This window comes from Brachionichthys hirsutus, chromosome 13 (genome assembly GCF_040956055.1).
Source record: "Brachionichthys hirsutus isolate HB-005 chromosome 13, CSIRO-AGI_Bhir_v1, whole genome shotgun sequence".
Taxonomy (NCBI): Eukaryota; Metazoa; Chordata; class Actinopteri; order Lophiiformes; family Brachionichthyidae; genus Brachionichthys; species Brachionichthys hirsutus.
In genome coordinates this window covers 5,918,862-5,945,596 of record NC_090909.1, presented here as the reverse complement: position 1 = coordinate 5,945,596, position 26,735 = coordinate 5,918,862, and the positions used below count along the sequence as shown (strand labels likewise).

The 26,735-nt window shown below is 39.7% G+C and overlaps 1 protein-coding gene across 1 annotated transcript in view; it reads left to right on the top strand.

Annotated features, from left to right (window-relative positions):
* The window catches only part of trappc9 (trafficking protein particle complex subunit 9), an 89,972-nt gene that overhangs the window by 18,307 nt on the left and 44,930 nt on the right, over positions 1 to 26,735 (top strand). Inside the window, exons 12-17 of the mRNA XM_068747125.1 lie at positions 1,323 to 1,449; positions 1,558 to 1,690; positions 4,799 to 4,962; positions 9,723 to 9,875; positions 14,757 to 14,875; positions 24,900 to 25,042. Coding sequence (XP_068603226.1) covers positions 1,323 to 1,449; positions 1,558 to 1,690; positions 4,799 to 4,962; positions 9,723 to 9,875; positions 14,757 to 14,875; positions 24,900 to 25,042 — 839 coding nt within the window. The remainder of the gene's footprint in view (positions 1 to 1,322; positions 1,450 to 1,557; positions 1,691 to 4,798; positions 4,963 to 9,722; positions 9,876 to 14,756; positions 14,876 to 24,899; positions 25,043 to 26,735) is intronic.

Below are 26,735 nucleotides of genomic sequence, written 5' to 3'. Positions count from 1 at the left end.
AGTCAACAGGCTTTTGAATCTAGAAGAAAAGAATATTGAAGAGAAGTCAGTCAGGCCTTAGATAAATTAAAAGTCATAACCCTGCACCCATAAATGAAGCAAATGAACGTTTTAGCAGCCATCGTTATTTGGACAGTTGCATGCGCTCAATTACATAACCTCTTAAACATGTTTTTCCATTAAGAAGCTTGCATTATTCTGTAAGGAAAATGCCAAATATGCTCCTTTCTCTGAATTTTAAAGAATATAAAATATTTGATATACTGTACCCCTTTATTGGGATACACACCAAAATTTAATGGTTCATTCTGCCTTAATTTGCATACTCCCACCAAGTTTAATGGAAATATTTTCAGTTGTTCTTGCGTAATTCTTTTTACCTATAACCCACCAATAAATCAATCCCCCACAGAAAACTCTTAAACATTAATGGCATATTGCCCGTGCTATAAAATGAAGTTGCTGTACACCGATACTCTAATCATTAATGTGTGTGAACTGGGCTTAATTAACCTTTTCAAGACTGAACGCAAACAAACTATTTCCAATAGGTTACAATTCTATGATGCCCTGAAGTGAGAACAAGGAGAGTTTAAATCACAGCCGTGTTACCTCACGGCTCTTATTTCGACTCGGCTCTTCAGCAGCCTTCCCTCTATAGTGAGGTAGTGTCTGCTGGCCCGGATTGATGCAGTCATTACGTCACCTTAGTCTGCCACGTGCAAGCCAAACAGTGTGCACCGAGAATGTAAACACAGTTTTTCTGAAGGGGAATGAGTACACATTCAATAAATAAATAAATTATAAATTACAAGCCACATGCAGGGATCATCTGACTGCAAATGAGGCCTAGGCGATCCAGCATACTTATCACTGCAGCCTGTTTGACAACCAGACACCATGTATTTTAAATTTATTCACTGATTAAACATTTTCGTCACTGCAACAAGCCAATTGCCAGAAACCATACTATCATTTGACTTTGTAAATATTTCATCAGTTTTATTTTCAAACATTTGTTTAGCTTTTTTACCTTTTCAATCTCACCGGAAATAAATAGTTCCCTTAATAACATTATGGATACATTTTGCAGCTCTGGTCCTACAGTATGCTTTGGTGATGCTAACAACAAAGCACGCATATTCAAATTTTGTGTGATTTCACTGTAGATCCCATGCTCAAATCTCAGCTTATTGTTCTCATTTGCATAGAACTTTAATTTTTGATTTAATTTAGATTTATTTTCTCAATCTCCTATCATTTAATGAAAGATCTCCCTATATATTATGATCACGTCCCATCTGATCTCATCTTGCTTTCAGGGTTTGCTCACTTCTGGAGTGGAGTTTGAATCCCTACCAGCTGCACTTTCCCTCCCAGCAGAATCTGGCCTGTACCCCGTCACGCTGGTCGGTGTCCCACGGACAGCTGGCAACATCACTGTCAAAGGTAAGTCCATCTGAACAACTGCTCAGCTAGAGTAATCCATTAGCTGTTTTTTGTTTTATTTTTGCTCTCACTGCAGTAAACATTGGAACTTTCTGCATTTGAACCCAGGTTACCACACGTCAGTGTTTGGCGTCTCCAGTGATTGCCTGTTGGAGGGCCTGACTGGTGTGAAGGCGAGCGGATGTTTGGTTGAGGTCATTCCTTCCCTTCCTCGACTCCAGCTGAGCACATCACTCCCAAGGTCAGAAACTCTCTGAACCCCACATTAGTCATTTTCATTGCTATAATTAGAATGCCACTGTGATGACCACGTCCCTCCACTGAGGCTAAAGCAATTTTATACGTCTGTTTAGCTTCCTTGATCTATGCCCCGCCCTTCTCAAGGTTTCTTGGAGGTTGCTCCAAAAGTCTTTTTAGGCCACAGTCTCAATCCTCCAATCATGTTACAAGGAAATCTGTCAAGTCTGTCTGTTTGTAATCCTGTTGACGAACAAAGACACACCTACCAGCTGACACACCAACCAACCAACCAACCAGCAAACCAATGGTCAAGAATGACAAAATCACCTCTTTGAGAAGGCAAATCTACCTAACTCTATCCATTAATTAACAATTCATCAATTATCAGTTCTGGACAATTTGAGTAGACAGTATTTTTATTTATTTTGTGAGCTCTCTACTCCAGCATATTGTTGAAAATAAGAGACACGCGAGGGTATTTTGGTTGCTTACACTTTTAATGTGAAGGTATTCACATCCGTAGCTGAAGCTGGCCGCTATGGTTTCTGGTTTCCTGTCTTAGTGACTAATGGAGATGCCAGCTTTTGAAAACGGAGTATTGAGCGATTCCGCTGCAGCCGCCAGCCGCGAAAATACAACAATTTAATCTTTCTTAATGCACCCAATCAAAGGGCCTGCTTTTTCCGGTATAGATTATTTTAAACAGCTGATGATTGTATAAAAGGAGCCTTATAGATGTAGACCATAATATTAAAAAGTAAAATCCTTATATATATATATATATATATGCATTATGGCTCTTACTAAAGCTGCAGGATTTTATTTCTAGAAAGAGTCATTTTATCAGCATTACAGCACAAAATCAAACAGAAACAATATAAAACTCATCAATACCCTCTTGGCTAGGTTTTCCAATGTTCTTCCAGTCACCCTAAATAAGATGCTACTGGCTGCAGAAGTCTTTTTTTTAATAAGAACTCCACCAGTTCCCCAAAAGGTTTTCTTTGATTTATCCCTGAGACACAAAACATGAGAAAATAAGGACCTGGTGTGAAAAACACTGACGCTACCCTTCAAGGGTTTCGTTGCAAAACCGTTGCAGTCACTTGCTTCGATTCAGACCTTTGAGTTGTTTCTGGATTTGAACAAGTGAAAGCTGAAGAAACACGGTACTCAGCTGAATTTGTGTCACATGACTGGCCGTATACAAGGCAAGAACATTCTACCGTTATGCCATAAAATATGAAAGGGCAAAGAGTTCGACACTGTTCACCCACTATTGATGCGAACACCCTCGAAGCTGAAAGTCAGCACTTTTAACTACACAATCATTATTTCATTTCAAATCTTTTGTGCCAGAGTGCTGAGCGGAAGCAATGAAAACTGTCTCACTGTCCTGCTTCTCAGTGGATGAGCACTGTTTATCATTTGTTTAATGCTCAATAACGAAAGCAGAGTGTTCAGCAGCGTGCCATGTAAATGATGCAAGGTAATCAACATACCTTTAGTCTGCATATACCATATTAATGATCAGCTGTCAGTGTCATCAATATGTTCACTGATGTTTTTGACCTGAAGGCGTTGCAGAATGTGTCTAAAGTGATTTTAAACTTCACATACAGGATGTTGCTGGTCTCAACAGATTGAATTTCTTTTAAAGTCTTGAGTGAATTTGGCTATAAAGAAGACATTTTTTATTTTTGTATTCTGGCTATAACTTACACAAGTTATAATTATTCTGTAGTGACTGTGTTATTGTCCTATAATGAGTGTAAACACTCATCTCATCATACCAGGCTGTTTAAAGCATTTCTTTTTTACATAGGTACATAGGTAAAATACTCTGTTGTATTGTTTCCACAGAGCTCCTGTAAAATCCAGGATTTAGGTAATGCCTCTTAGTACAGCATTTCAGCAGGTTTTTATGTGAACAGTCTTTATATTCTCCCAGTGTTGAAAGAATACCCAGGCAGATACACGAAACAAATAGAATCTAATATCTGGTCTCGTGGGTGCTTTGACTGCACCTGCAGGGAGACCGTCAGCTTTGACTTCAGTCACGAAGGTGCCTCGTGAACGTCTCAGATATCTTTCTGCAGCTTTATACAGCTTCACATTTTCACACTCCTCCTGACATCACTGATAACCATCAGCGTTAGTTATTTCTAACACTGTTAAGCATAGTTCTGCCCTGCTCCTTTAGTCATATGCTCCAAAAGGATTACAGTTTAAAGGAGGGAAATATCTGCTCTCATTCAAATGATGTCTTGCTGGTATAGTTGTAAGTCTCCGATATTTATGTTTGTTTGTTTTTTTAATTAAAAAGATATTTTCCCATCGTTGCTGGAGTAGAAATTTGAATATTCATTTGACTTTTCAGCATTTAGTGTAGTTATTTTTATGCACCCTCAAATAAAAGAAGTGGGCGAGTGCAGGAATTGTAATTGTAGCCCCAGGCAGAGTGCTTGTGAATATTAAAGTTATGATTCTGCATATATAATGAGCCATTGTGTTGTAGTGAGTGCTCACAATAATCTTTCACATTTTATGTTTACATTTCTCTTTCCTTCAGCATTTGCATTAATTTAACTAACAATAATTACAATATCTGCTTTTGACCGCTGATTAAAATTATTATTATTATTATTATGATGTCAAACCTCAGAAGAAGAACTGTTGATTTGACGGCTTTGCTTTGAGAAACAAGCGCATGTGTCACCATGCCCCTAATATATGCTGCCACACTCCATTTATGGGCTCAATTGGAGCTGAGCTACTGTAAGCAGAGCTTGCAGTGAGATTCAGTATAAAGCACCAGTAGCAGTTTTTCAGACCAGTCCTATACTATACTCTATATATTTAGCATTGTTTTGCATAGAGTTTTGAATACCATTATGGAAAAACAGACCCATTTATCAATCACTCGAGGGAATCTCTCTCCAAAAATGATCTGTTTACACGTTTGTGGTTGATTAACACCAGGGTAATTGATCCTGAAGTAGAAGTGTTAACTGAGCCATCATCACTTGACACTTGTTCAGTATGTTCTTATCAGCAAATTTGATATGCTATAATGAGTTTCTTCTCTTCCTCTGCGAAACCTTAACAGGTCAGCCCACATGCCTCAGCTGATGTCTAAAGAGGAACTGTCCAGCACTGTGTCTGTCCAGCTGTTCAATGGCGAGACCCAGCAGCTGACCATCACCCTGGAGAACATTGGGTCAGATAACATTGAGACTCTGGAGCTCACCTCTAAGATTGTCAGCACCAAAGGTCAGTACCCTTATCGTGATGATTCAAGCCGCATGTGGCTTTTTTTTGTCACTCATATCGATGAGATGTGTCTGAATTACACAAGAAGAGGAAAGAATAGCAATGTGTGTCGGTAAGCGTACAGTTACGAAGTTCAACATGCGAACACATAGATTATTGATCTTTGCAGTAGATGCTGTCCTGCTGTGTTAGCTTTGATGTACTTTATCACCTGCTGAGTTTTTGCTCCAGTCTCTCGTTGTCTCTGTCTGTAGTAGCACAAAGGCCTATTGTCTTCGCCCGTTTCTACCACTGTGGCTTTTCACCTTGTTTCCCATCTCTTTGTTCAACACCTGCTCAGGTTCTCAGATCTCTTGCAATCACCTCTCACTCTGGCTGATTGTCTCACCATTCCCCTTTTACCGGTACATTTGTCTTTTGCCATCTGCTGACTGGTCCATTGACAGTGTCGTGAGATGATCAGAAACCCAGTCAAACCCTCGCTCTAAGAGTCTCTCCTTTCTGGATAAGAATTAGCTTCTCAATGCCATTTACTATGAGAATGTCACTATAACAGTTTGATATTTGAAGACACTTTGCAAGAAGCGTCTTTGCTTCATACTGGCCAGGCTCCAAGGCACAATGTAGTCTCTCTAGGAAACAAGAGTTTTCTTTGAAGTGGAACTGTTGTTGTGGTTGTTGGGAATGATTTTTGGCTGCAAGTATAGTTTCGCCTCCGAGGGAAAGGTTATTTTCAGAGTTGGACAAGCAAAGAAAAGCAAAAAGACATGACTCTTTCAGTCCTGAATTAGAAAAGAACTATCTGTATCTTCACTGCGAAATGTTTAGTTTTTTTTTTTTTTATGACAGCCAGTTCAGTCAAACAAATAAAGCAATTCTTCTTCTTGTAGGCCCTATTTATACTAGATATATCTTATTTAATACAAACACAAGGAAGCATATGTTGAATTATGATACATAAAAAGATAAGTACTTCCTCTCATAGTTTTCTTCCTGACGGAAAATAGCCATCAAATCACTGGAGAACACTGGAATGAAGTGCATCAGCCATTTAGGTAACTAACTACGTAACCAGATGGTTGACCACACAGAACAGTAAGCTTACAACTTGTATGATGAGGATACATATAATTATCTTCAACAACCTTGAGTGTCTAACTAATTTTCTTTGTATTGGGTCATTCCTCAAATTCTTTTTATTTGCCAGCATATTTTGGGTGTCTTAGATTTTCTCCGACCTGCCCAACAAACACATGGGAAAAACACAAACATGTATGAAAAATAGATTCCTAAACCTTTTCACCTTAATCATCCCTAAACTGCAAGACATTTGTATTTTGGCCCTTGGTTGATAAGACTTTATAAAAATATGAAATACTGTTATTTTGATGAAAGCCATGAGGAAAATATTAGTGTTCTACTAATGTATTACTTATTGATACAATTGCAGTGCAAGTACATTTGATGAGGCTGATGAGGGTCCCCAGATCCCTTTTTCAGAAACTTTGATATTACATTTTTACATTGTCTTTTCACTTCTTACCAGGGAAGATCTTACACATTTTTAGACCGTTTTTCTTTGCTCATCTTCTATTTTGCTCTGAATTGTTTTGTGATGTTGAATTAATGAGTAAATATGAACACATGCTGTAGCCCACACACCGCTTTTTATTTTATTATCTAGTTATTAATGGCTCTGCGACCACAGCTAAGAGTCTCTCTTTTATGACACATCATCTCCTTGGCTGTCCTTTTGCAACAGACTTCATTACAGTATGAAGAAAGAGCCCCTGTAAGAAATTAACTCCATCACACATCTGAGCTCGGAGGCCTTTGAAGGCCTTTTTAATGTCACACCAGCTTCCGTCTGGAGTGTGTCACAGAGGTCTCCAAGAAATGTTAAAAATAATTTATTGTAGTTTTTAATTTTTTTCTGAACCTTGTGGATACTTTTTGATATTGAAGAAGTTCTAGGCGGATGCTCAGTGATGAAATGTATAGGATGTTCTGTTAAAAATAGAATTTTGAACCTTAAACCAATCAGTAACGGTGTTATTTTAAGAAAATCTTATCCAAATGGAAAAATCTAGTTTTACATCAAAACTAGTTAAAGTGTACTCCTTAGGTGTTCTGCTGCAGAATGATACATATAATGCAAATTAAAGCAGTGGCTACATTCCAGTTCTTTTTTTTTTTTTTTTTACCAGAGCTCAGCCTGACACACACGGACAAGGACTCACTCATCCAACTCCTGATATCTGAAGGAGACTTTGGAATATTCACTCCAAAATCTTGATTTTCTTTTAGCAGTAAAATCTAATATCAAATGTCTACTCTTAGGAACCAGAGATGTTTCAATATTTATACATTGTTGGAGGACTATTAATAGCAGTGACCTCCAGACCGCTCCCAGCAGTTGCTTTGAATTGGTGCGTATGTGCTGTGTATTCTTCCCTGTGTTTCTTCTTTCCAATAATTAGCACATACTGCAGTTTACTGGTATCTGCACCGCGGTCCTTGCTGCAGTTTATGTAGTACTTGTCCCTGTTAGGCAGTACAAAAGGTTGCTGTGTTCGAAGCATTCATCGTATTAATAATGAGGAATAACAAGGTCTAAACTAAAAGACTCCCCATGCCATTTGATGGCGTCTAGTGAAAATATCTAAAGTGTCAGAAAATGAGAGTTCAAAAAAACACTCAACTATTGCCTCAGAGGAAGAACAGCATGGTGGACCTGATGAGACACCCCAACTTTCTAATTGCGTTTCAGTGCAATTGATCCTCCGGTTCTTTTCTCTATGAAACTACTTTGTTGTCTTGACTTCTGAAACCCAAGATGTGCATTCTTTACTTTCAATTAGAGGGCTTCAAATAAGCCTCGTCCTCAAATAAATAACCGCATTTTAATAAATATGTATTTGTAATCTCAGCAATATAATTTTTGTACCATTTTTAAACTTCAGTCTACAAATCTCCAAGAGATTTAAAATGATTACAAATAATCTCAGGCTGCTAGAATGAAATTATTGTTTTAAAATTGCTGTGCAAGATATTTGAGAATTTTAAAGACTTCCACTACATCCTTAATTAAATTGTATTGATTTATGGACATAAATATATTCTTTATAGACTTTGTGGACAGCTTATAAAGACCAATTGCTTTGAAAAAAATGTGGTAGACTAGATGAGTCGTGATGGAATTATCCTCACATACATGCAAACAGCACAATGCTGTGTGGGTTCACCAGTAATTCTGGTGCTCATTGTTTGCATCAGAGGATTGCATAAATCTCAATCATTGCTATCCTGGGTGCAGACTCCCACATATAGCCATAAATAAACCATTATCGCCAATTTGCATGCCAATACTCATACCTGCCTTAAAATTATCATTACTGTACATATAAACGTTAGCATGTATTTATTGTGTGTACCTGTAAACCATTATCGTCTGTGGTTTCTTGTGTACATCAACTTCTGTTTCTTTTTTATGTTTTCATTAAAGTGGCGACTCATGGTGCCAGGCATTACCATTCCTTACACTTGGCACATGGATAGAGACTATAGTGTTTGTATTGTCAAAGACAAGCAACTGTTTTAAACCTTATTATTAAACCTGATGGATGGTGAAGAGGTGAGATGTTTCACTGTAGCTGTTGGATCTGGTTCTGTGCTTCGCCGTGCTTTCATATTAATAGCACAAGTTAGATCCATCAAAAGCTTTTTGTTCCATAATGACTTTCCAGACAGTCATTTCATATCTGGTCTGGAGAAACACTTAACATCATCTCGCGTTGTATCGTCAACTTTGGAAAATTTCTGTCCAATTAAGGCACAATATATTTCTTGATATAGACACTATTTGTGACTCATCGTGTGATGGCCGTAGCTCCATCTGCTATCAAGACTGTCTAAGTATTCACTTAGAGGACCTGCTGTTGCTTATTCAGCCTTTTTTTTTAAATTCCTTCCAATGCCATTTATTTTAAATCATGTTCTCATTGCCTTGTCCTCTGCACCCTCTCTTTCGTCTTTAATTCACTACAAGGGCCTGCGAGTTTATGAATAGTTAAAGTGCATTATTTAATGCTGCCTCTATTCATGTCCTTTTTGAGCATTTGAAAGCTTGGGTGAGCAGGTTGTGTGAGGTGTTGTTTTAGCAAGGATCTGTGATTCTGTTAAAACCAGCCGGCTTGCTGCACCTGCAGTCCCAAAGAGCAAGAATTACTCACCTGAAAAGATGAACAGATGCTTTATTCAGGTGGTATATCATTCACGCTACGCTCCTGGCTGAAGTGGACGCAGCTGAGTCATCCGTCTCAGGTAGAGAAGGTTGCAGGCATAAATTTGAGATTTGAGAGTGCAGTCTCTTCCGAGCAGCCAAAAAGGGGGCCAATCAGCAGCCTTGTTTGTCTGAGAAACTTATTGCAGAGGAAACATCATCGCAGCACATGTTGCTGTCATGGTGAGCGCGAATCTGCACCAGGTACAATGACATTAGTCCCTTTTTCTTTTTTTTCATCTCAGTTTGAACAAACAAAATAGCATGATTTTATTTTTGTCCTTAAAACTTGCATGTTCAAACTTCTGAATCTTCAGAAATATTGTTAAGCTCAATTATGGATGCAAACCAGGACAGTGTTTCCATCTTTTATCCATGAAGGTATTATCACTCTCAGAAACATCTTATTTACTATCTAATTCTCTCATTTGTTTTAGTTTTTTTAAATCAGCCATTCTGCCCCTTTGTGTGTGTGCAGAAAAAGTGTTTGGGGAGTTTCTGAGCTGGCAGCTGGAGGACGCTTTGTCTCATCTGCCTCTGAAGCCTGGCCAGGCTGTGACTCTGACCATCGGCATCAGCGTGAAACTGGACTTTTCCAGTCAGGAGAACCTGCTGCAGGACCTAAATGATGGTGAGTTGGCATAAACAGGTGCAGACATTTCAAAGGATAACACTACATCAAATTTAACCATCAATTCGGGGCATAAGGGTGATCAGGTTGTTGATCATTGTATAACATCTTCATTTAGATTTGCATTAGATGGACGAAGCGCTGTTCTTTCAAAATAATGCAGTTTCTGTTTTATTCGTTTAGCTCTAAATAACACTGAAGAATGACAGTAACCATTTTAAACAGAAGAACAGACAGAAGTAGGAGTGTATTGGAAATTCAGAAAGGGCATATACTACAATTTAATGTGATTTGCCTGCAACTAGGCAAATCCAATTCAAGGCTGTAGTGTCCAGAGTAAAATATCCACAACCACATGACAGCCCTTCAGAGTTTATCAGCTGTACTCAGACATAAAGCAATAAAATACATCCATGATGCCAGTTTCTGTCACTCTCATATGTAGTTGATTCAATACCTGGCAGTCCATGTTATTGCAGCCCATCCCCGACTAAAACACCAGTTTAACGTTAACTTGGATAAGCCTTTAAAATGACCAGAACGCGGAATCAACACTTGAATCAACACTTGTTGATTCCGCGTTTTCATTGTTTTCTTCTATGTCTTCTATCTTGAATTCTTAACTGTCCAGCTGAGGTGAAGCACATTTCTGGGGCATTGTGTTTCGGACTTTAACACATTAGGTGTTAGTGTGTCACACTTCATGAAGCATTCTTTGTCATGTGTATTCAAGCTTCCATATTAAAGATTCAGCAGGAGAGAAGGCTCCAGGCCTTCATGCCTCCTCTTCCCTTTTGCCTTCCTGCTTCCTTACTTTAAATATTAGACATATTGAATTTCTCATTCCTGGTTTAAATGATAGTTTGACCTTCTCCTTGAAGTCAAACCTCATTCATTGTATTCCTTCCTCATTCTTGTAGTTAATGCTCAGCCTCCTTTCTGTCCTCTCGCCCCGATTGCTCTTCCTCATTCTTTCGACTTTCTTAAAGAAAGATACTACAAGCTGGTAAATATTAATGAGAGATCAACCTGCACCTGCACCTGCACCACAAGGACTTGTTTTTGTGTGTTCATACACAAAATAATTGGGAAGTACATATACACAGCACGATAGTTTTAGTTCAGCTCCAGTGCCACTCTCCTCATGAGGCAATTTAAACAATGACGTGTATTTTTTTTGTCAATTCGTTGAGCTCTAATTGGAGGCTTCAATTAAGGAGCTCATCTAACTAGCAGCTCCAAGTTGAGTCGTCATGGTGACGATGGGACATTTTGAGGCTATCTACTACACCTACTGTACTTTGATCTTGTTCCGAGTGGTCGCCACAGCAAACCAACCTTCTCCACTTCACCCTGTCCTTTGCATTGTCCTCCCCAACACCTGCCACTCTCATGTCCTCCCTCACTACGTCCATGTATCTTCTCCTGGGTCGACCTCTAGCCCTGATCCCTGGCATCCATTCTCAGCATCCTTCTACCGATATAGTCCCTGTCTCTCCTCTGGACATGTCCAAACCATCAAAGTCTGGTCTCTCCGACCTTGTCTCCAAAACGTCTAACCTTCACTGTCCCTCTTATTTTCTCATTTCTAATTCTATCCAACCTGATCACTCACAAGGAGAACCTCAGCATCTTCATCTCTGCCCCTTCTAGCTCCGCCTCCTGTCTTCTCCTCAGAGCAACTGTCTCTAAGCCGTACATCATGGCTGGCCTCACCACTGTCTTGTAGACCTTTCCTTGCATCCTCACTGACACTCTCCTATCACAGAGCAGATCTGATACTTTCCTCCACCGGTTCGATCCTGCCTGCAGATGATGTACAAACGATGCTACAACGTTGCCTTATTATTATTTCTCCTCTTTGCTTGGATGCAAAGGTTGGATGCAGCTTTTCCCTACATCATGTGTATTGTGCATCAGTCTCTGATGTGTACGCTGTTAAAGACAGATGTTTCGATTCTGTAATGTATTAAATGTGGGCATTATTTACCACATTAACGAGTCTTAGAATGATGACTTTTGATCATTCAGTGACGTTTTTGCAAGCTAACTCCTGTATATTATTGCCTGCATGTATATGTGTGGAGAAAGTCAGTCTTGTGCTTTAAGTGTGACCTCTAGCAGTGCAGCACTCGATGCCCTGTGTGTTTTAAATGAGGCAGACGGGGCAGATCACACAAGGCCACAGAAAACCAAATGGAGGGAACATTAAAAAACAAAAACAGCCCCACTGGTTTACCAACAGATAAATTTAAGTCCTCAACACCATAACTCAGGATCAGAAAAGCAATGCCATCACTCAAAACTAATGAGCCTTGTCATGCAGCAAGCGTTATTGTGTTAAATGGTGTGAGTGTTGCACCAAATGACAAAGCTAATTCTTGCATTAATGTTGTTATCACAGTAATATCTCCATCAAGAGCAAATAAAGAGGCACAAGAATATTATATCAAGTAACATGAATTTGAGAACTGATATTTGAAAATATACTCAACGCAGTAAAAAGGCATGATTATGATATTTGGTGCTGTCCACCTTAAATCACTCGTGATCTACTTTAGCAGGCTGAGCATTTTATTAGACTTCTAAAGTAGTATCCTGTGATCTTTTTATTTTCTGTTTCAATTCTCGCTGTTGTCTTGTGATGCAACACAGACCAAATTCAATCTATTGCCATTTCATAACAGATTTTACATAAATGATCCTGCATATCTGGTTTATTGTTGTAATTGAGTGGGACATTTTTCCAGTTTCTGACACACACTCTGATGTTTATCCATCTTTGATAGATGCATTTATCCTTAAGTATCACAACATGTATTTTTTTTTTTTTTGAGATTGAGAGTCCTCTTTTCATATTTACACAAGTAATATCAGAGTAAATCCTAATTTGGTATCAAAAAGAATGGTTTTTGATCCAATTTTCCAGTGTGTCGGAATTAAATTGAAAAAGAACAGAGCAGTGGCAGCTTCCATGGCTGAACAGACAAAGATTAGAGTGCAACTCAGAAACCAAAGGAAAGCTAATTAACAGCAAATCAAAAGAAAAAGACCTCTGCACAGGCCCTGCTGTTTGACAGGTCATCTCTCAGCAAGACAGTTCACAAACAGCAACACCGACGCTGCTTATCACAAGTGATTTCAGAACTGAAATCCACCTCAGTGTACGCAAGTACCAAGGTACACATGTTGGTACATTGGAAGCCTGTTGTGGAATATTCATAGCTGTTGTTTATTTGACTCGCATTTCACGCCATGGGAGCCTCTGAATCGCCAACATTTGTCACTCCGGTTGAAACAGAGTTGTTGTTTTTATGAATTCCCTTTGAATTTGATGGGGTGTCCCATTGGAATGACTTTTTGTAATGGCGGTAATCATTTTTCCAGGTCTTTGAAAATTGCAAGACTGATTTCCACTCATTATTTATCTCCCTCCCCAACTGATAGCAATGTCGTGAAACTCTTACAATTTTAGTGTTGCTTGCCAGATTAGAATAAGATGGGATTTTAAATGAGTTACTGTCATAACCAAATCTTTCATTATTTAAGATAAATGATGGGATTGATGTCCACAAATAACCCAGTACTGCAGTACTTATCAGTGATTTTGCATTACAATGTAGTAATTGCGGCTCAGGTAAAATAGGGTTTGATGTTTGCAATTTACATTCTCAATGATTGTTTCCTTTTCTCCATATTTATTACATATGCCTTTATTAGCAGAGTTCACACAGGATCTTGCGACTCTTTAGACCAGTGCTAATGGTGTCACAATAGATATTTAACTTGATTACATCGGAGGGTGGTCTTTATTTTGTCTCTTAGACGAGGCATAGCCTTATTTACAATTTTGATTGATAAACCATACCAGGCTCATTGAGCGTAATCCACATTTTCACAGCATTAATGCCGTTGGTATATCAACTAATTTATTCCATGCATAGATTTATTTCGCTCCGACTCTTCGTTTTTGACATACATTTTCTCAGTACTGGCTCTTTTTTGCCAATCGTCATTGAGAGGCTTGACAATTCGATCACGTCTATTTGTCTGCCTTAAACTTTCATTTTCTGAGCTGCTGCAAAAGCTAGTAATTTTCCCGTTCTAAGGGGAATTGCATTTTTTGGTGTGTGCGTGCTTTCCACTGACGTCAGAGAGCGATATGATTCCTTTGACGTCAGAGCTTGGGCTCTGGGCGTCATTTTTGCGTGCTGTCTGAGAAGGTTGAAAGCAGCAGCCCCTGTGGTGGTGCGTATTACGTCTGCTGATAATGCAGCTGCTCCTGTGTATACGCTGCTTTGAAGGTCGCAGAATCATTAACTTATTCTTAACATGCTTATTGTAGCACCACGAACTTTATGATCTCAATTTTTCCTGTCCTTTTTTAGGCTGATTTGGTTCAAGGATAATTACTGCAGCTCAAAAGAGTATGATATATCATGAGACCCCCTGAGCTCAGTATCTTCAGGTAATTTGCAAACCTGATGAAAAATTAAAGGAAAGTTGTGTTTCTTTGTAAAGCCTAAATGGAACTGATTTGTATAATTTGTGAATACAAAATATGCACTATCCATATTTTTCCTCAAGCAGCTCCAAATGTTTCTGTAAAACGACGATAAAAATACAAGTTTTGCCATTGCACGGGTAAGTTGACTGGTGAGAGGTGATGGCTTGAATCAGAATCAGAATACTTTCTGAAAGGGGTATCTCTGAAAGGGTCCGCTGCTAAAAAGCAAGCAGGAGACAAGGTTCACCACATTTTGTAAAACTCACAGGGTGGTATCACATTTCAGATAATTTTGATGTGTAATCCATGTAAAGATAATCAGCCTCGTTATTGTACTCATTTCTTTCTGTTTGATGCCATGCTGTCTTTTTCAGATGGGATCAGTGTGACAGGCCTGCCAATCTCCAGTCCGCTTCGCCAGGTCCTGAAACCCAGGTCCGAGACCAAAGCTCTCAGCAGTGATTCCGGCAAGGCAGAGTACAGCCACGTGAAGGTGAATAAAGTCTAACAGATTTGGTTTGTGTTTTCTCTCTTGTGAAGAAAGTACTTTTTCACCCTCGGTGCACTTTTACTCTTTTTGTTTTTTTCTTGGCAGATAGTGAAGTTGGATTATTTATCCCTCTAACTCTGAAATGTTCTATCACTTTGTCTTCCTGCTAAGCACACTTTGTGCACGTATGTACGTGTTTGCAAAAGTTGAAGTAAAGCCACAGACCAAACACAGATTTGTTTATTTTTATTTAAATGCTGACAGAAAGAACACCTTAGCTGGTGTCTCACCTTGGCTGAAGATGCACTCTGTTCTTTGAATCAGGGCTGTGAGCTCCAACACAGGTAGAAAAGTGAGATGCGACTGTTTACAGAGTTTTTGAGAGAAACTGCGGTGAGTCCAAAGGGAATGCTTTTTGTGGCAAAGAACATAAAGGGACGAGATGGAAACAAGCAGAATGAGAATGGACTCATCTGTGCTGAGTAACAGTGGGCAGGGTTGAGGACTCATGGATGCCAGAGGGGTAAAAGCAGGAAGGTTGTTTAAATCTTCTTGCAGAGGGTCGTCTGTAGCACAGCAGCTGTCCGACCTGCATGTCTGGTGTCTGCATTGTCTGGCCTCAAAAAACCCGTGATTGTTTTCAGAAAGGCTTGTCAAGATTGAGACTAATATTGTGTCTGATGTTTCTACTTCATCTTAAATAATGACAGCATTTCATGTAAAACAGTTACAGAAAGAATAAAATGCAGGATCAATCATAATTTGGTGATAAAAAGACAGAGTTAAAAGAAAAGAATGTTAGCTTTCTAAACCGCCTATGCTGTGCATGCAGGGGTCAAAGATTTCCATCTCAATTGAACCAGTGTGGAAAAACAACAAGAGGACAGATTTGGCAATACATTCTTTTAAACAAAATAAAATTTGACCAAAAAATAAATAAATAAAGGATTCAGAATAAAAGGTTATTGAGAGAGAAGCTCTCTTTGCCTTTTGGCATGACCATTTATGGCCCCCCCCAGCTCAGCATCCACTCCCTTCCGCAAACACTACCAATTAAAGTAATGCAGGGTGCTACTGCAGGCTTTGGGTTAGATCATAAGTGTTTATTACCAGATATTTTAGAATCCCATTAGTTGTGTCGGTGTGTAAAGAATTGATTGAATAAAATATAAGTTGAAAGATTCTGATTACCAATTCTCCTCATGATGCACTGCAGCTACAAAGAACAATACATCCCATTTGGGGTTTTTGCACAACTTGCTAAAAATGCAAAACCTGGGCACTAATGGGAAAAGAACCAGCCATAGTTAAAGGCAAGTCGGACGTTTCACGCATTGCAGCACTGAGTTTCATAACACGTCTGTTTAAAGCAGGTTGTGCTCCTCTTTTTTTAGTAGAGGTACTGCTGCACACAAGAGACACCAGGGTGATTCATTTTATTGTGTACTCAACCAAATCCTTTTCACTGATTTGCCAGTATAGTCTAGTAAATGTATATTTGGCTTCTAGCTGAGTCATTTTTGTTCTAGCCTGTATCATTTTCAGCACTTTGACTCAAACCCACTGCACTCAGCAAACACCCAATTTATGCTGAAGCACATAGAGGGAACATGTGCAATATTGATGAAATTAAGACCAAGCATAGTTATGAGTGGTAGCTTCATAGTTTAGTTTATTTAAAAGTATATCAGGGAGATTCTTAGCTGCACTGCCATGAAATAATCGAGAAACATGTTTGACATAAATACAAATTAAAATGTTGTTCTTTATTTACATTTGTTATCATTAATGGTCCAGTTGTGTGTATGGATAGACCGTTGATCACTAAAGAGTGAGTGATCATGATTATTATTTTTGAAAAGCATCGCGCTTTTTGTTACTGCAAAGGTTCTGATGTGATGTTACAGCATTGTGGTATCAGTGCAGCTGAAAGATGCGAGATTTTGTGAATTTATAGTGTCCATTTACTGGGGATGAGAGACTTGAGAGAAAGGATGGGGACGCTGTAACATCCACGAGTCGGTGTAATGCTGGCCAATGTGTAGTCCTGCTCATTCACTGAGGCATCAGAGAGGGTTTAAAGTGAAACTATTGCACTCAAATTGACAGATCAAACTCCATTTTATTGTTAGAATTTGTGATACCCCTGATCAAATTATTGTTTCTATTGTTGATGTTCCTTTTTTTGTATTTAAAAATCCAGTTCATAACCTGTAGTTTATGCACGCTTGAGGACAAGAATGGGTTATTTGGATTGAACAGAGATGGATGGTTTAATATTCTGTAGAGTGTTTGTAGAGTGGATTCTTGAAAATATATTTTTCTTCCTCTGAAAGTGTTTAAAAACCTGCACTGTAATGTTGCTCTAATACAGCATTCATGAGTCACCATGAGTGCAACAGAATCCTGCTGCACACAAAGCCGACTGTGCATGTACTGGTGGTGTGTTGGAAAGTTAATCAAAGACGTTTGATAATGTATTATTATGGTTATAGTCTCATTATCGACCCATGACCAATGTAAATGTTGCATCCCTGAGCTAGTAATGTATCTGTCAAATGTATATAGAATGCATATATAATGCATTGTCCAGGGTGTAGCCTGCCTCTCGCCCATTGACTGCTGGTATAGGCTCCTGCAGGACACACGAATCAGTTAAGGACAAAACGGCCTTAAATGAATTGATCCCTGGTTCTGGGTTATTTTCCTGATAATTTTTGCAACTCCCTTTTAAAAGTGTCTTTGAGAAAGATTTAGCTTCACTACAATGGGAACAAACCAAACCAAACACAATTTTGTTGATATGAAAAAAAAAACTTTATTTGGTCCTTTTTATCACTACAAAAAAGCTGATGTGAGCTTTAAAAAAAAAACTATTAAGAGAGAGATAGTCCGTGATTGTGTACAGTGAGAGAGAACCTGACCTCCGTGTAAGACACACACACACACACACACACAGAAAGGGTGATGGAAGGCGGTGTAGTAGGGATTCAGGGATGGGCAGAGCATCTTCAGAGCTAATAAAATCCAGTGGAGACAGAAGCAGTCGGTTGCCTCGCTGCCTGCCTGCCTGCCTGCCAGCCACCCAGCCTGCCAGCTATTTTTAGAATTCCAGCCTTGCTGATGGCGGTTCAGTTCTCTTCACGGATAAAGAACCCAGCTCGTGATACAGATATTTATAGCTGCCACAGCAGTCTGCCCAAGTGTGAAATTCAGCAGAACAACCAAATCATTTTCTTTACTTGGCTCGTGATTCAAGCTCCAAGTTCAGTTTATAGCATTCTGCACCTTTTTTTTGATTGTGTGTTTAATTTGTCACAGATGTTGTTTAATGTATAATAATTAATGATAATTTTGTTGTAATCGTTGAACATGTTTCATTGTAGTTTTGGCCAACAAAATTATACCAGTTATACCAAATTATAACCGCCAGCAATCGCATTGCAGTTTGTAATTTCACACCATTAATGCTAAAGCTCTGGCTCTAAGCAAGCAAGTCAGTCGAGTTTTATTGGAGTTTATTCAGATGTGACTCCAGAGACATAGAAAGAGGAATGGATGGGGATTAAACCAATAATTCAGTCCACCTAATCAAGTGGGAGGTGGACGAATGGACCCATACGTCCTATCCAGCACCTCGTATGGTGAGCCTGATGTGACGTGCTACTATCCATCAATTTGTAAGTCTATTTTTATAATTGAGTATCAGGTCCTGGAACATTTAGTGTCTTCACTTTGCTTTGAAATGAATGTTGCGAGCAGAGGTAAGGAATTTGAGACAATTAAGACTAATCAGTGCAACACAAAGTGAAATCCAGCAACTCTGCAATGTTGTACTCGCCGGCCGTTTGCCAAAATCATGATCCTTACAAAGCGTTTCAATATCTGAGAGTTCAGTTTACCTGCCTGTATTACAGTCATCACTGTAGAGATTCAGGCTCCGGCTGACGATCACAGATGTGCCCCTTCTGCGGTCTCTTTTTCTGAGGGAAATGATCCGTCTGTTGGTCTGTCTGTTGCCTTCAGGCGACGACAACATGAGGCAACACATCCCTCGTGCCTTGATGATGCCTGATAGGGAGAAATATGAGTGAGGAGAAATAAGATGTATTGGGTTTGAAGTAAAGGATGAATCATAGAGGAGATGATTCTCAAATGGAAAACCACTGGGATTTAATATTCTTTTTTTTATGCAGCTGGTGTGTGTGTGTGTGTGTCATAAAAACGGTAGGCACTCGTTGCATTGCCTGCTCCTGCAGATGCTGCTGCCTCTGTTCCTTGTCCTGGATCACAGCAAGGCTGTTATTATTATTATTATTATTATTATTATTACCCTTACAATTAGCATTTACTGTTGCACTTGTCTGCTGCATATCCGTAACTTGTTAAATGAAATCTTCAGCTTTTGTTGTCATATTTACTCTTGCATTAACAATTTGCTTTGACCTTGGAATCAGCGTGCCATTTAATTGAAAACCATCAGACTAATTGCAACAGGCAGCGGCCCTTCAGCCTGGCAGTGTCAGCGCGAGTCTCCTTGGTTTCTGCTTCCACCATCCTGGATACATACACATCCTGTATAAGACACTGACAACCGAGAGTTGGCCTCGACAACTTGCTCCTTCAGCTAATGCTGTGACATGGCACCACAGGACGCCTGTCTCTCACGGATGCCCAAATGATCTGGTTCATTAAGGCCCTAACCCCCCCGGGGGGGTAACTCAGTTCTGAATTCCTCTATCTAATTGCTGCTCGTGTAAAATACAGAACTCTTTCTGGTCCCAGTCATTAACATTTTTTTAGGAGCTACATCAAGCAGAGACTGGCTTATCTTGGGGCGCTTTGAATTCATCGAGATCTCTTTAGTGGGCGTCCCTGTTCTGAATTTAGATTTTATGGTGTCTGTGTGAAAAAATGCCGTAAATGAATATTATATATACATATGAATATATATATATATATTATACTGCGTGACACAAAAAAAAGTTTTTTTCTTGAGTCTGGGTTGCAAGAGTATTAAGAAATTTTGATCTTATGTCTTATGATGAAACAAAGTGGCCTCAATTTGATCTCCTCTGATGATGTAAATAAAGCTTAGTGTAAAAGTCAGCCCCACCCCCAGAGAGAAAAAATAATATTTTGTCAGTCTGTTTCCTTCTTTCTTCCATGGGCCTGCTAGTGTGCGCATGTCCGTCTGGAATTGCTGGTGTATGCAAGCCCAGGGGGTAAAATGAGAAGAGAATCAAGCGTTTCATTATGCTCACTGGACTTGAATTCATGTGTAAAATCCAACGAGCCAATCCAAGTGTGGAGCCATATGCTGCAGCATTTGATGACTGAGCCGGTGTTGATCAGATCACCTTCAGCTGCACTGCAATGGCCCTGAACAGGCTGTCACGTGCTTTTTCACGTGACGGGTCATTGCTGGGGGTTTAATTTGTTTGTGTAGTTGCCGTTAATGTCTGCTCATGTATCACCGTGTAGTTTATCATTTCTTCCGGCTTTGGATCTTCATTTTAGCTCTGCTTTTCCCCATGTCTGAGGCGGACTTCAATTCTCCATGGTTGAGTGGTCGTTGCCACGCTGTAAGAATAATGGTAGGGGGCAATGGATGATGTTAGTATTCTCTGTAAAGTTGCTCTAGCTGGTGTGACAACTACACAAATAACATAATGGCGCTGGTGTCTCAAAAGAGTGAATGTGTTTTTTGCAGCAGCCGGTCTTCTCTTCTCGGACAGACGCCACTCTACCTTGACAAAATGTAATGCCGCTGTTCATTCACTTTCCTTCCGCTTCATGACTCACCGCATGTAATCAGATTGAGCCCGATATAAGTGAATTAGTCGACACTCAGGAAAGAAATTGAATTACTCTGGCAGAAATTATTCTTTTATTGTGAGAATTTGCAGGATGTACTTTAATGTATGAAGCAGACACACCTGGGTTTCCATTTCATGTCCAGATCTGTCTCAGTCAAACACTTTAAACATTCTGCATCATTTGGTTTTATTTATTTGCACACAGTATACGTGTCCTGATGTCCAACAATATTCATTGAATCTATGTTTTCTTTTTTTTCCTGCTGTGCATTATGGATATTTCTTTACTGGACAAAATTACACCTCTGACCTGGATTGTTAAATGTGCCTGTGATTGTTTTGTGAGTGGGTGATATTTGCTTATACTGTATAAACTGAGGTCTGGGGATACTCTGCTGACAACACCACATGCTGTTATGTAATATACTCTGAATGAAGCTTAAATTGTTTGATTGATGAAGGACTCTTCATCACGTCCATAGTTTGAGTTTATACGGAGAGGATGCACATCACTAGTCCGATGCAGTGGAGAGTACGTGGTGCGGTCATGCCAAGGCCGTGTTATTGGGGAGCTTTGATGACCTTGCTGGTTTAACCAAATTAAAAGCCGAGTCAACATGGAATGTAAAGCAACACAAAAATCATTCTTATGACTGAAGACTGAAAGGAAAATACTGCTGAATGCACTGATAGCATCCAGTGCCACTGAGTTTGTCTTTTATTCACAGTGATGAGTGATTTGGCCCGGAGTCCAAAATCTTACTTAGAATCCATTTTATTTCTATCGTCTGGAATTACACCATGCAGGGAATTTTATTTTGCTGTATTAAAATTGGATTATGTCTTCTGCTGTTACAGGTTTATCAGTGAGAGACAGATAATTGGAAATGCTATACCACAACCATCTTTTCTCTGATCATGTACTGTACAAGTACTTGCATTTATAAATGGAACTTGAAATAGAGTAAGTGTAGTGTCTTTTTTTAATCACATCGGTGTTGCCTCAGAGGGCTAAGTATCAGCTAATCATTTTACCCTTTAGAAACATGACCACAGAATATGTCTACTGATATGTATAGTAACCCAGAAGCTAAGTCGCTGCATCAGATGGGGTTAAATAACTAAATCACGTCCCACAGACAAGCTCCCTGATGCAGCAAGTATAGCTTACTGTGTCCCACTGTACTTTTCAAATTTCATAGGACAGTATTCTTGCTCCCATCCACCTGCTGTGAATATTTGAGCTTGACATCTTATAACTGCCACATTTCCCTCATAGTTAGGTAGGTTGCTTACCCAGTCTTTAAAATGCCTCCCATTCTACTCTAATAGCCACATCAGAAGCAAAACCCTAACTGTGAGGGTGTGCAAGTGTGTGACATTACAAATGCTGTGAGCAGAAATGCCAGGACCATCATTAAATGGACAGGCTTCCAGATAGGCTTTTGGTTCATTTTTTTTTTATTTTGTATTTTGGAGTGGACAGTTATTCTACCCAGCTATACAAGCGTCTTGGCTTCATTGAGTCCTCTCCCTTAAAAAGGAACAAAAACAAAAACAGAAACTTTCCCCTGTCGTCTGTGTCAGTTATTTTGATCTCTACGCAGCCGAGCTGTCACCGAGCCGTTTCGGGGGCCCTAACCCTCGTCAGCTGTCACATCAACAAAGACTCCTTCATTGTGCCCTTGCTCTTCACCATCAAGTGATCATTGCTAGTGTTTTATTGTTGTTATCACACTACATGTGACTGATAGAGAGCGTCTTTGCTCTTCTCAGTCATCCTTCTATTTTCTCCCATGAAATGCCTATTGCCAACACGCAGAAGGAGAAATGAGATGATGGCAAACTGCCTCAAGGCCACTGATTCAGTGAATGGGCGCATTCATCAAATTTAGAATGCAGACTGACAGACCTAAGAGACGTTTTAGCATATTGCATCAAGTCAGATCTTTTTGAGACTGCCACAAAACTGGACAGGATGATAGAAAAAACTACTGCAGTACTTTTTGCAGGCAACTTGATGTCCCACTCAGTACTTCAATCTTATTCATTTATACAGCGAGATAGGAAGCTATCTTCTTGATATCTTAAGAATTTCCCCACAGCATCTAGAGTTTGAATCCCTGTGGCGCTCAACTGATTGGCTTTGTGATTGACGGGAGGGTGTACATATGAGGCAATCCAATGGACAGCTATAAGAATGCCCTCTAGTCAAGTCTCAGTTTCTTGCTGAATTTGATCCCACCGGATGGTCAAATAGCTCACTTCCCTGCCACAAGGCAGGTGCAGCCTAACCAGGGGTCAAGCCTCATTTTAGGGACAATTAGGCGCACAGACATTCATTTTTATTACATCATCAAAACACAATGTGGCCCTCTCTCAATGCACTATTCGATCAATTAAGGTTTGCAAAATAAATGTTTCTGATACAGAGACAGTTTATGGAAGTGTGGCTTTACTCTATTTGTAATTTGGCCATCTGCAGGACGATAATGATGTTTCACGCCGGTGATTTTTACCATGTCCCCCCCATTTTTCTGTTTCTATTCCCTGTTTCCTTCATGGTTACCTACTTCAAGACATCAAGTTAATGTGGATGGGAACACCTTAATCCAATTGTTACCTTCGTCTGTGCACTAATTGCATTGTTTGCATGCATGTTAAAGGTGGTGCATGTGTGCAGTCAGCCTGTTTGCTTGGGCTGTCTTGCTACTAGCCTACTCCCAACAGTTTCAGCTCGTTACAACAGTGTCTATTTTTAGCCCAGTGTGATCGAAATAGGGTCCTGAGGGGGCTGTGAGCTGAGGGAGAAAGGTTGGGGGAGTGAGTGCAGGAGCAGCTCCGGGTAAGGAAGGGAGTCAGAGCAGCTGTGAGGCGGTGTAGCTGAGACAGTCACTGATCTGTCAAGATCACGTTAAGGCCAAAAGTAGCAGCGGCACGATCACATTCAACGCTGCACCCAGCTGTGTAAATGACACGCATGCACACATGCATGACTCAGGGAAAAGGTATTGAACACATGAAGAAATGGAGGCGCAACGAAGAGCTGAAATCTGCCAGTAATTAGAAAGCAACTCTGCCCCTTTTCCCTGCAAAGTAATATCAGCTGGTTCAGTTCCAACTGAAGAGATGGTTAGAAACAGACTTAATGAAAATGGCCTCCAACTAGTGTCTTTGTTCAAGGAATCAGAGTGATTTCAGACAATCAATGCACGTGGGGTCCATATTAGCATGCTGTTAATTTTGTCCTGTTGCCATCGCTGCAGGAGTCTGTCTCTTACTTGCATTTTGTGGCTGCTACTCTTCCTTTGCGTTCAAAGCTGAATACTGTCACTGTTTAGGGAAGACAAATATTTGACAAAATGGTATTCAGAGAGGATCTTAGCTTTTATGAAATAATCCAAAATAAACACAGCAGGGGGGGTGTTAAGGTCCACCGCCGTCTCCATTACTGTTGTCAACAGGAATGATCAGGAATGCCTCAAAGACATTAGTAGCATTAAGTAGCATTAAAGTTTACAAGGTCAAGGAAAAAAATAGTTAACTTTCTATACTAATGAACTTTGGCTACAGTATAGAAATCATTCCTGCTTTAATACTTTCATCTCACACATTGATCATTGTGCTGTGCTTCTGTCATCATCTTATAATATACCAGACCTTTTGCAAGCATGGCCCCCAATCGTTCCACTTGCTGCACACAAGAGGGTACAAAAAGAAATGTGGTCTGGCAAGGCACGTCTAGTGCCTCTTATCAGCAGTATGAGAGGATATAACCTGTACTGTATGGGATGCATGAACTTGGGTGATCCTTGCATCCCACTTTGGTGAGGGAGGGTTAGGATTTCCGATCACAAGATCGGATCTGGACATCCCTAGTTTAGAGCCGCCTGCTTTTCCCTCTCCACCCCTCAGGCTATGCCACTATAATACCTCAATTTTATTAAACAACACAATGTTTATGTCTATGCATTTATGTTTTCACTCTGACCGTCGAAGGATCAATCTTGAAGACCCACTTTTGCTGATGTAATGGTGGAACAAAGCTCTCTGACTATGATATCTGAACCAGTTGTTCTTTTGGAAAAATGGTTGCGGCATTATTATTATTTATTATCATCATTTGCTTTGGCTGAATCAGCTTTTCAGTGGCATAGACTTCCAAAGCTGCATAATTACATTTATATTCTCCCTTTGGTTATCTACAGACTTTGGAAGCAGTGATGAACTTCAAATACTCAGGAGGAGCAGGTCAAGTGGAGGGCTACTACAGAGAGTTATCTTTGGGAGTCCATGTTGACGTGGAACCGTCGGTCTTCTTCACCCGAGTTAGCACCCTTCCTGCAACCAGGTAACGCAGAGAATTAACCAGCAAAACCTCTGCCTTAATACAAAATCGATGCCTTGTTTCATGCGGAAGTCCACAACGGGTCAGCCAAATCAAGTGTGTGACAGACAGTAATGGCAAGGCCGTTTATAGCTTGGGTTTCATCCAGGCGTCAAACAGAATTTACTTCTTCCCTGCCAGCATGCACACGTGAGTTTGTTATAGCAGCCAATAATTCAACATGCAGGCCTGCCATTTGAAGATGTCCTAAAGGAAATCAATCTTTTTCTGGGTTATAAATATCTTAAAAAGCTCATTTATTTTGAAGCTACGTTACACAGCAAATACTGTGCTTAGTATTTATTCAGTTTTTCGTGTAATTTTTATTCAGGAAAAAATGAGAAAATGGTTCAGTTGTATTTATTGATCCCTATTGGCTATGATTGGAGCACAGACAATGAAGAGTTTTAGTTTGCTCAGTGTCTATAATCTGATGAACCTTTAGCCCTGCATGACATTTTCATGTGTTTTATTTCATTAATTTGCTGTCAGATAAGCTAATGATATACTCAACCTTTATTGGAGCCCTAGAAAAGCTGCAGGAAATCTACTGCACAGTCACTTGTGCAGTACATTTACCTTCTCTTTAACCACTGTCCAAGGCAGAAGATGCAGGAATGTTATTTTCAGTGCCAGGTCAGAGAGCGGCAGACATGAATGGATAATAAATGGATCGTCTTTTCTCAATCTCTGCAAACACACACAGACCTATTGTCTCCTTTACGCTCCTTATCAGCTCCTCAGACCCAAAGTAATGCAAGACAGATCATGCCCGTGACCTGTAATGGCCATTTAAGGTGAATTATTACCTTAATAATATCTGCAGAATTGGGCTGCTTATTTCAGTAATTTATTAACATATTTACTATTTTGATGATTCATCAATATCTCTGCTCAGCAATAGCAACATACAGAGAGAGAGAGCGAGAGAGACTAACCTAATGATAATTGAATGGAGTTCATGTTTTTATGGCAGCGTCTCATTATAACTGTTATTTTATTAAATATTTGGCTATCTTAGGGACTTGGTGATTACATCAATTTATGTTAAATGCTACCGCTAATGCACAATTATCATCACTTTGTTGTTTCTGCTCGAGATGAATAGTGAAAAGTGCTTTGCCTTGAGGACTCTTGAGTTATGTGAGCTTATTGAATTGTCTCAGCCCTACTGCATTTTAGCTCAGTGCTGATTCGTATGCATACATACAGAGACTATGGCTGTTATACCAACACTCTGTCATTCCAACCCCGCTTTTCTTTACCTCTTTTGCAATCTAGACACTTTCTGCCTCATTACCCAGATGTATAGCATCAAGTGACTTTCAGGCGAACCTCACAGTATTTGAAATGTGATGAAATTGAGCACTCACACAGGTTTTAATCTATACCTCAGCAATATCACTTTTTGTGACATCTGCACAACAGTGATCAGATATCTTACAGCAGCGGTCCCCAACCTTTCTCCTGCCACGGACCGGTTTAATGCCGGGCAATTTTTTCGCGGACCAGGGGGGGGGGGGGGGGGGGGGTAATTACATTTAAAAAGAGGAATATAATCTTACCAATAAACTTTATATTATGCACTTGCAGGTGCCATAAAATGCAAAGATCTAAATCATAATACTACTGTTTTTGCTGTTTCTTCAAATGCTTC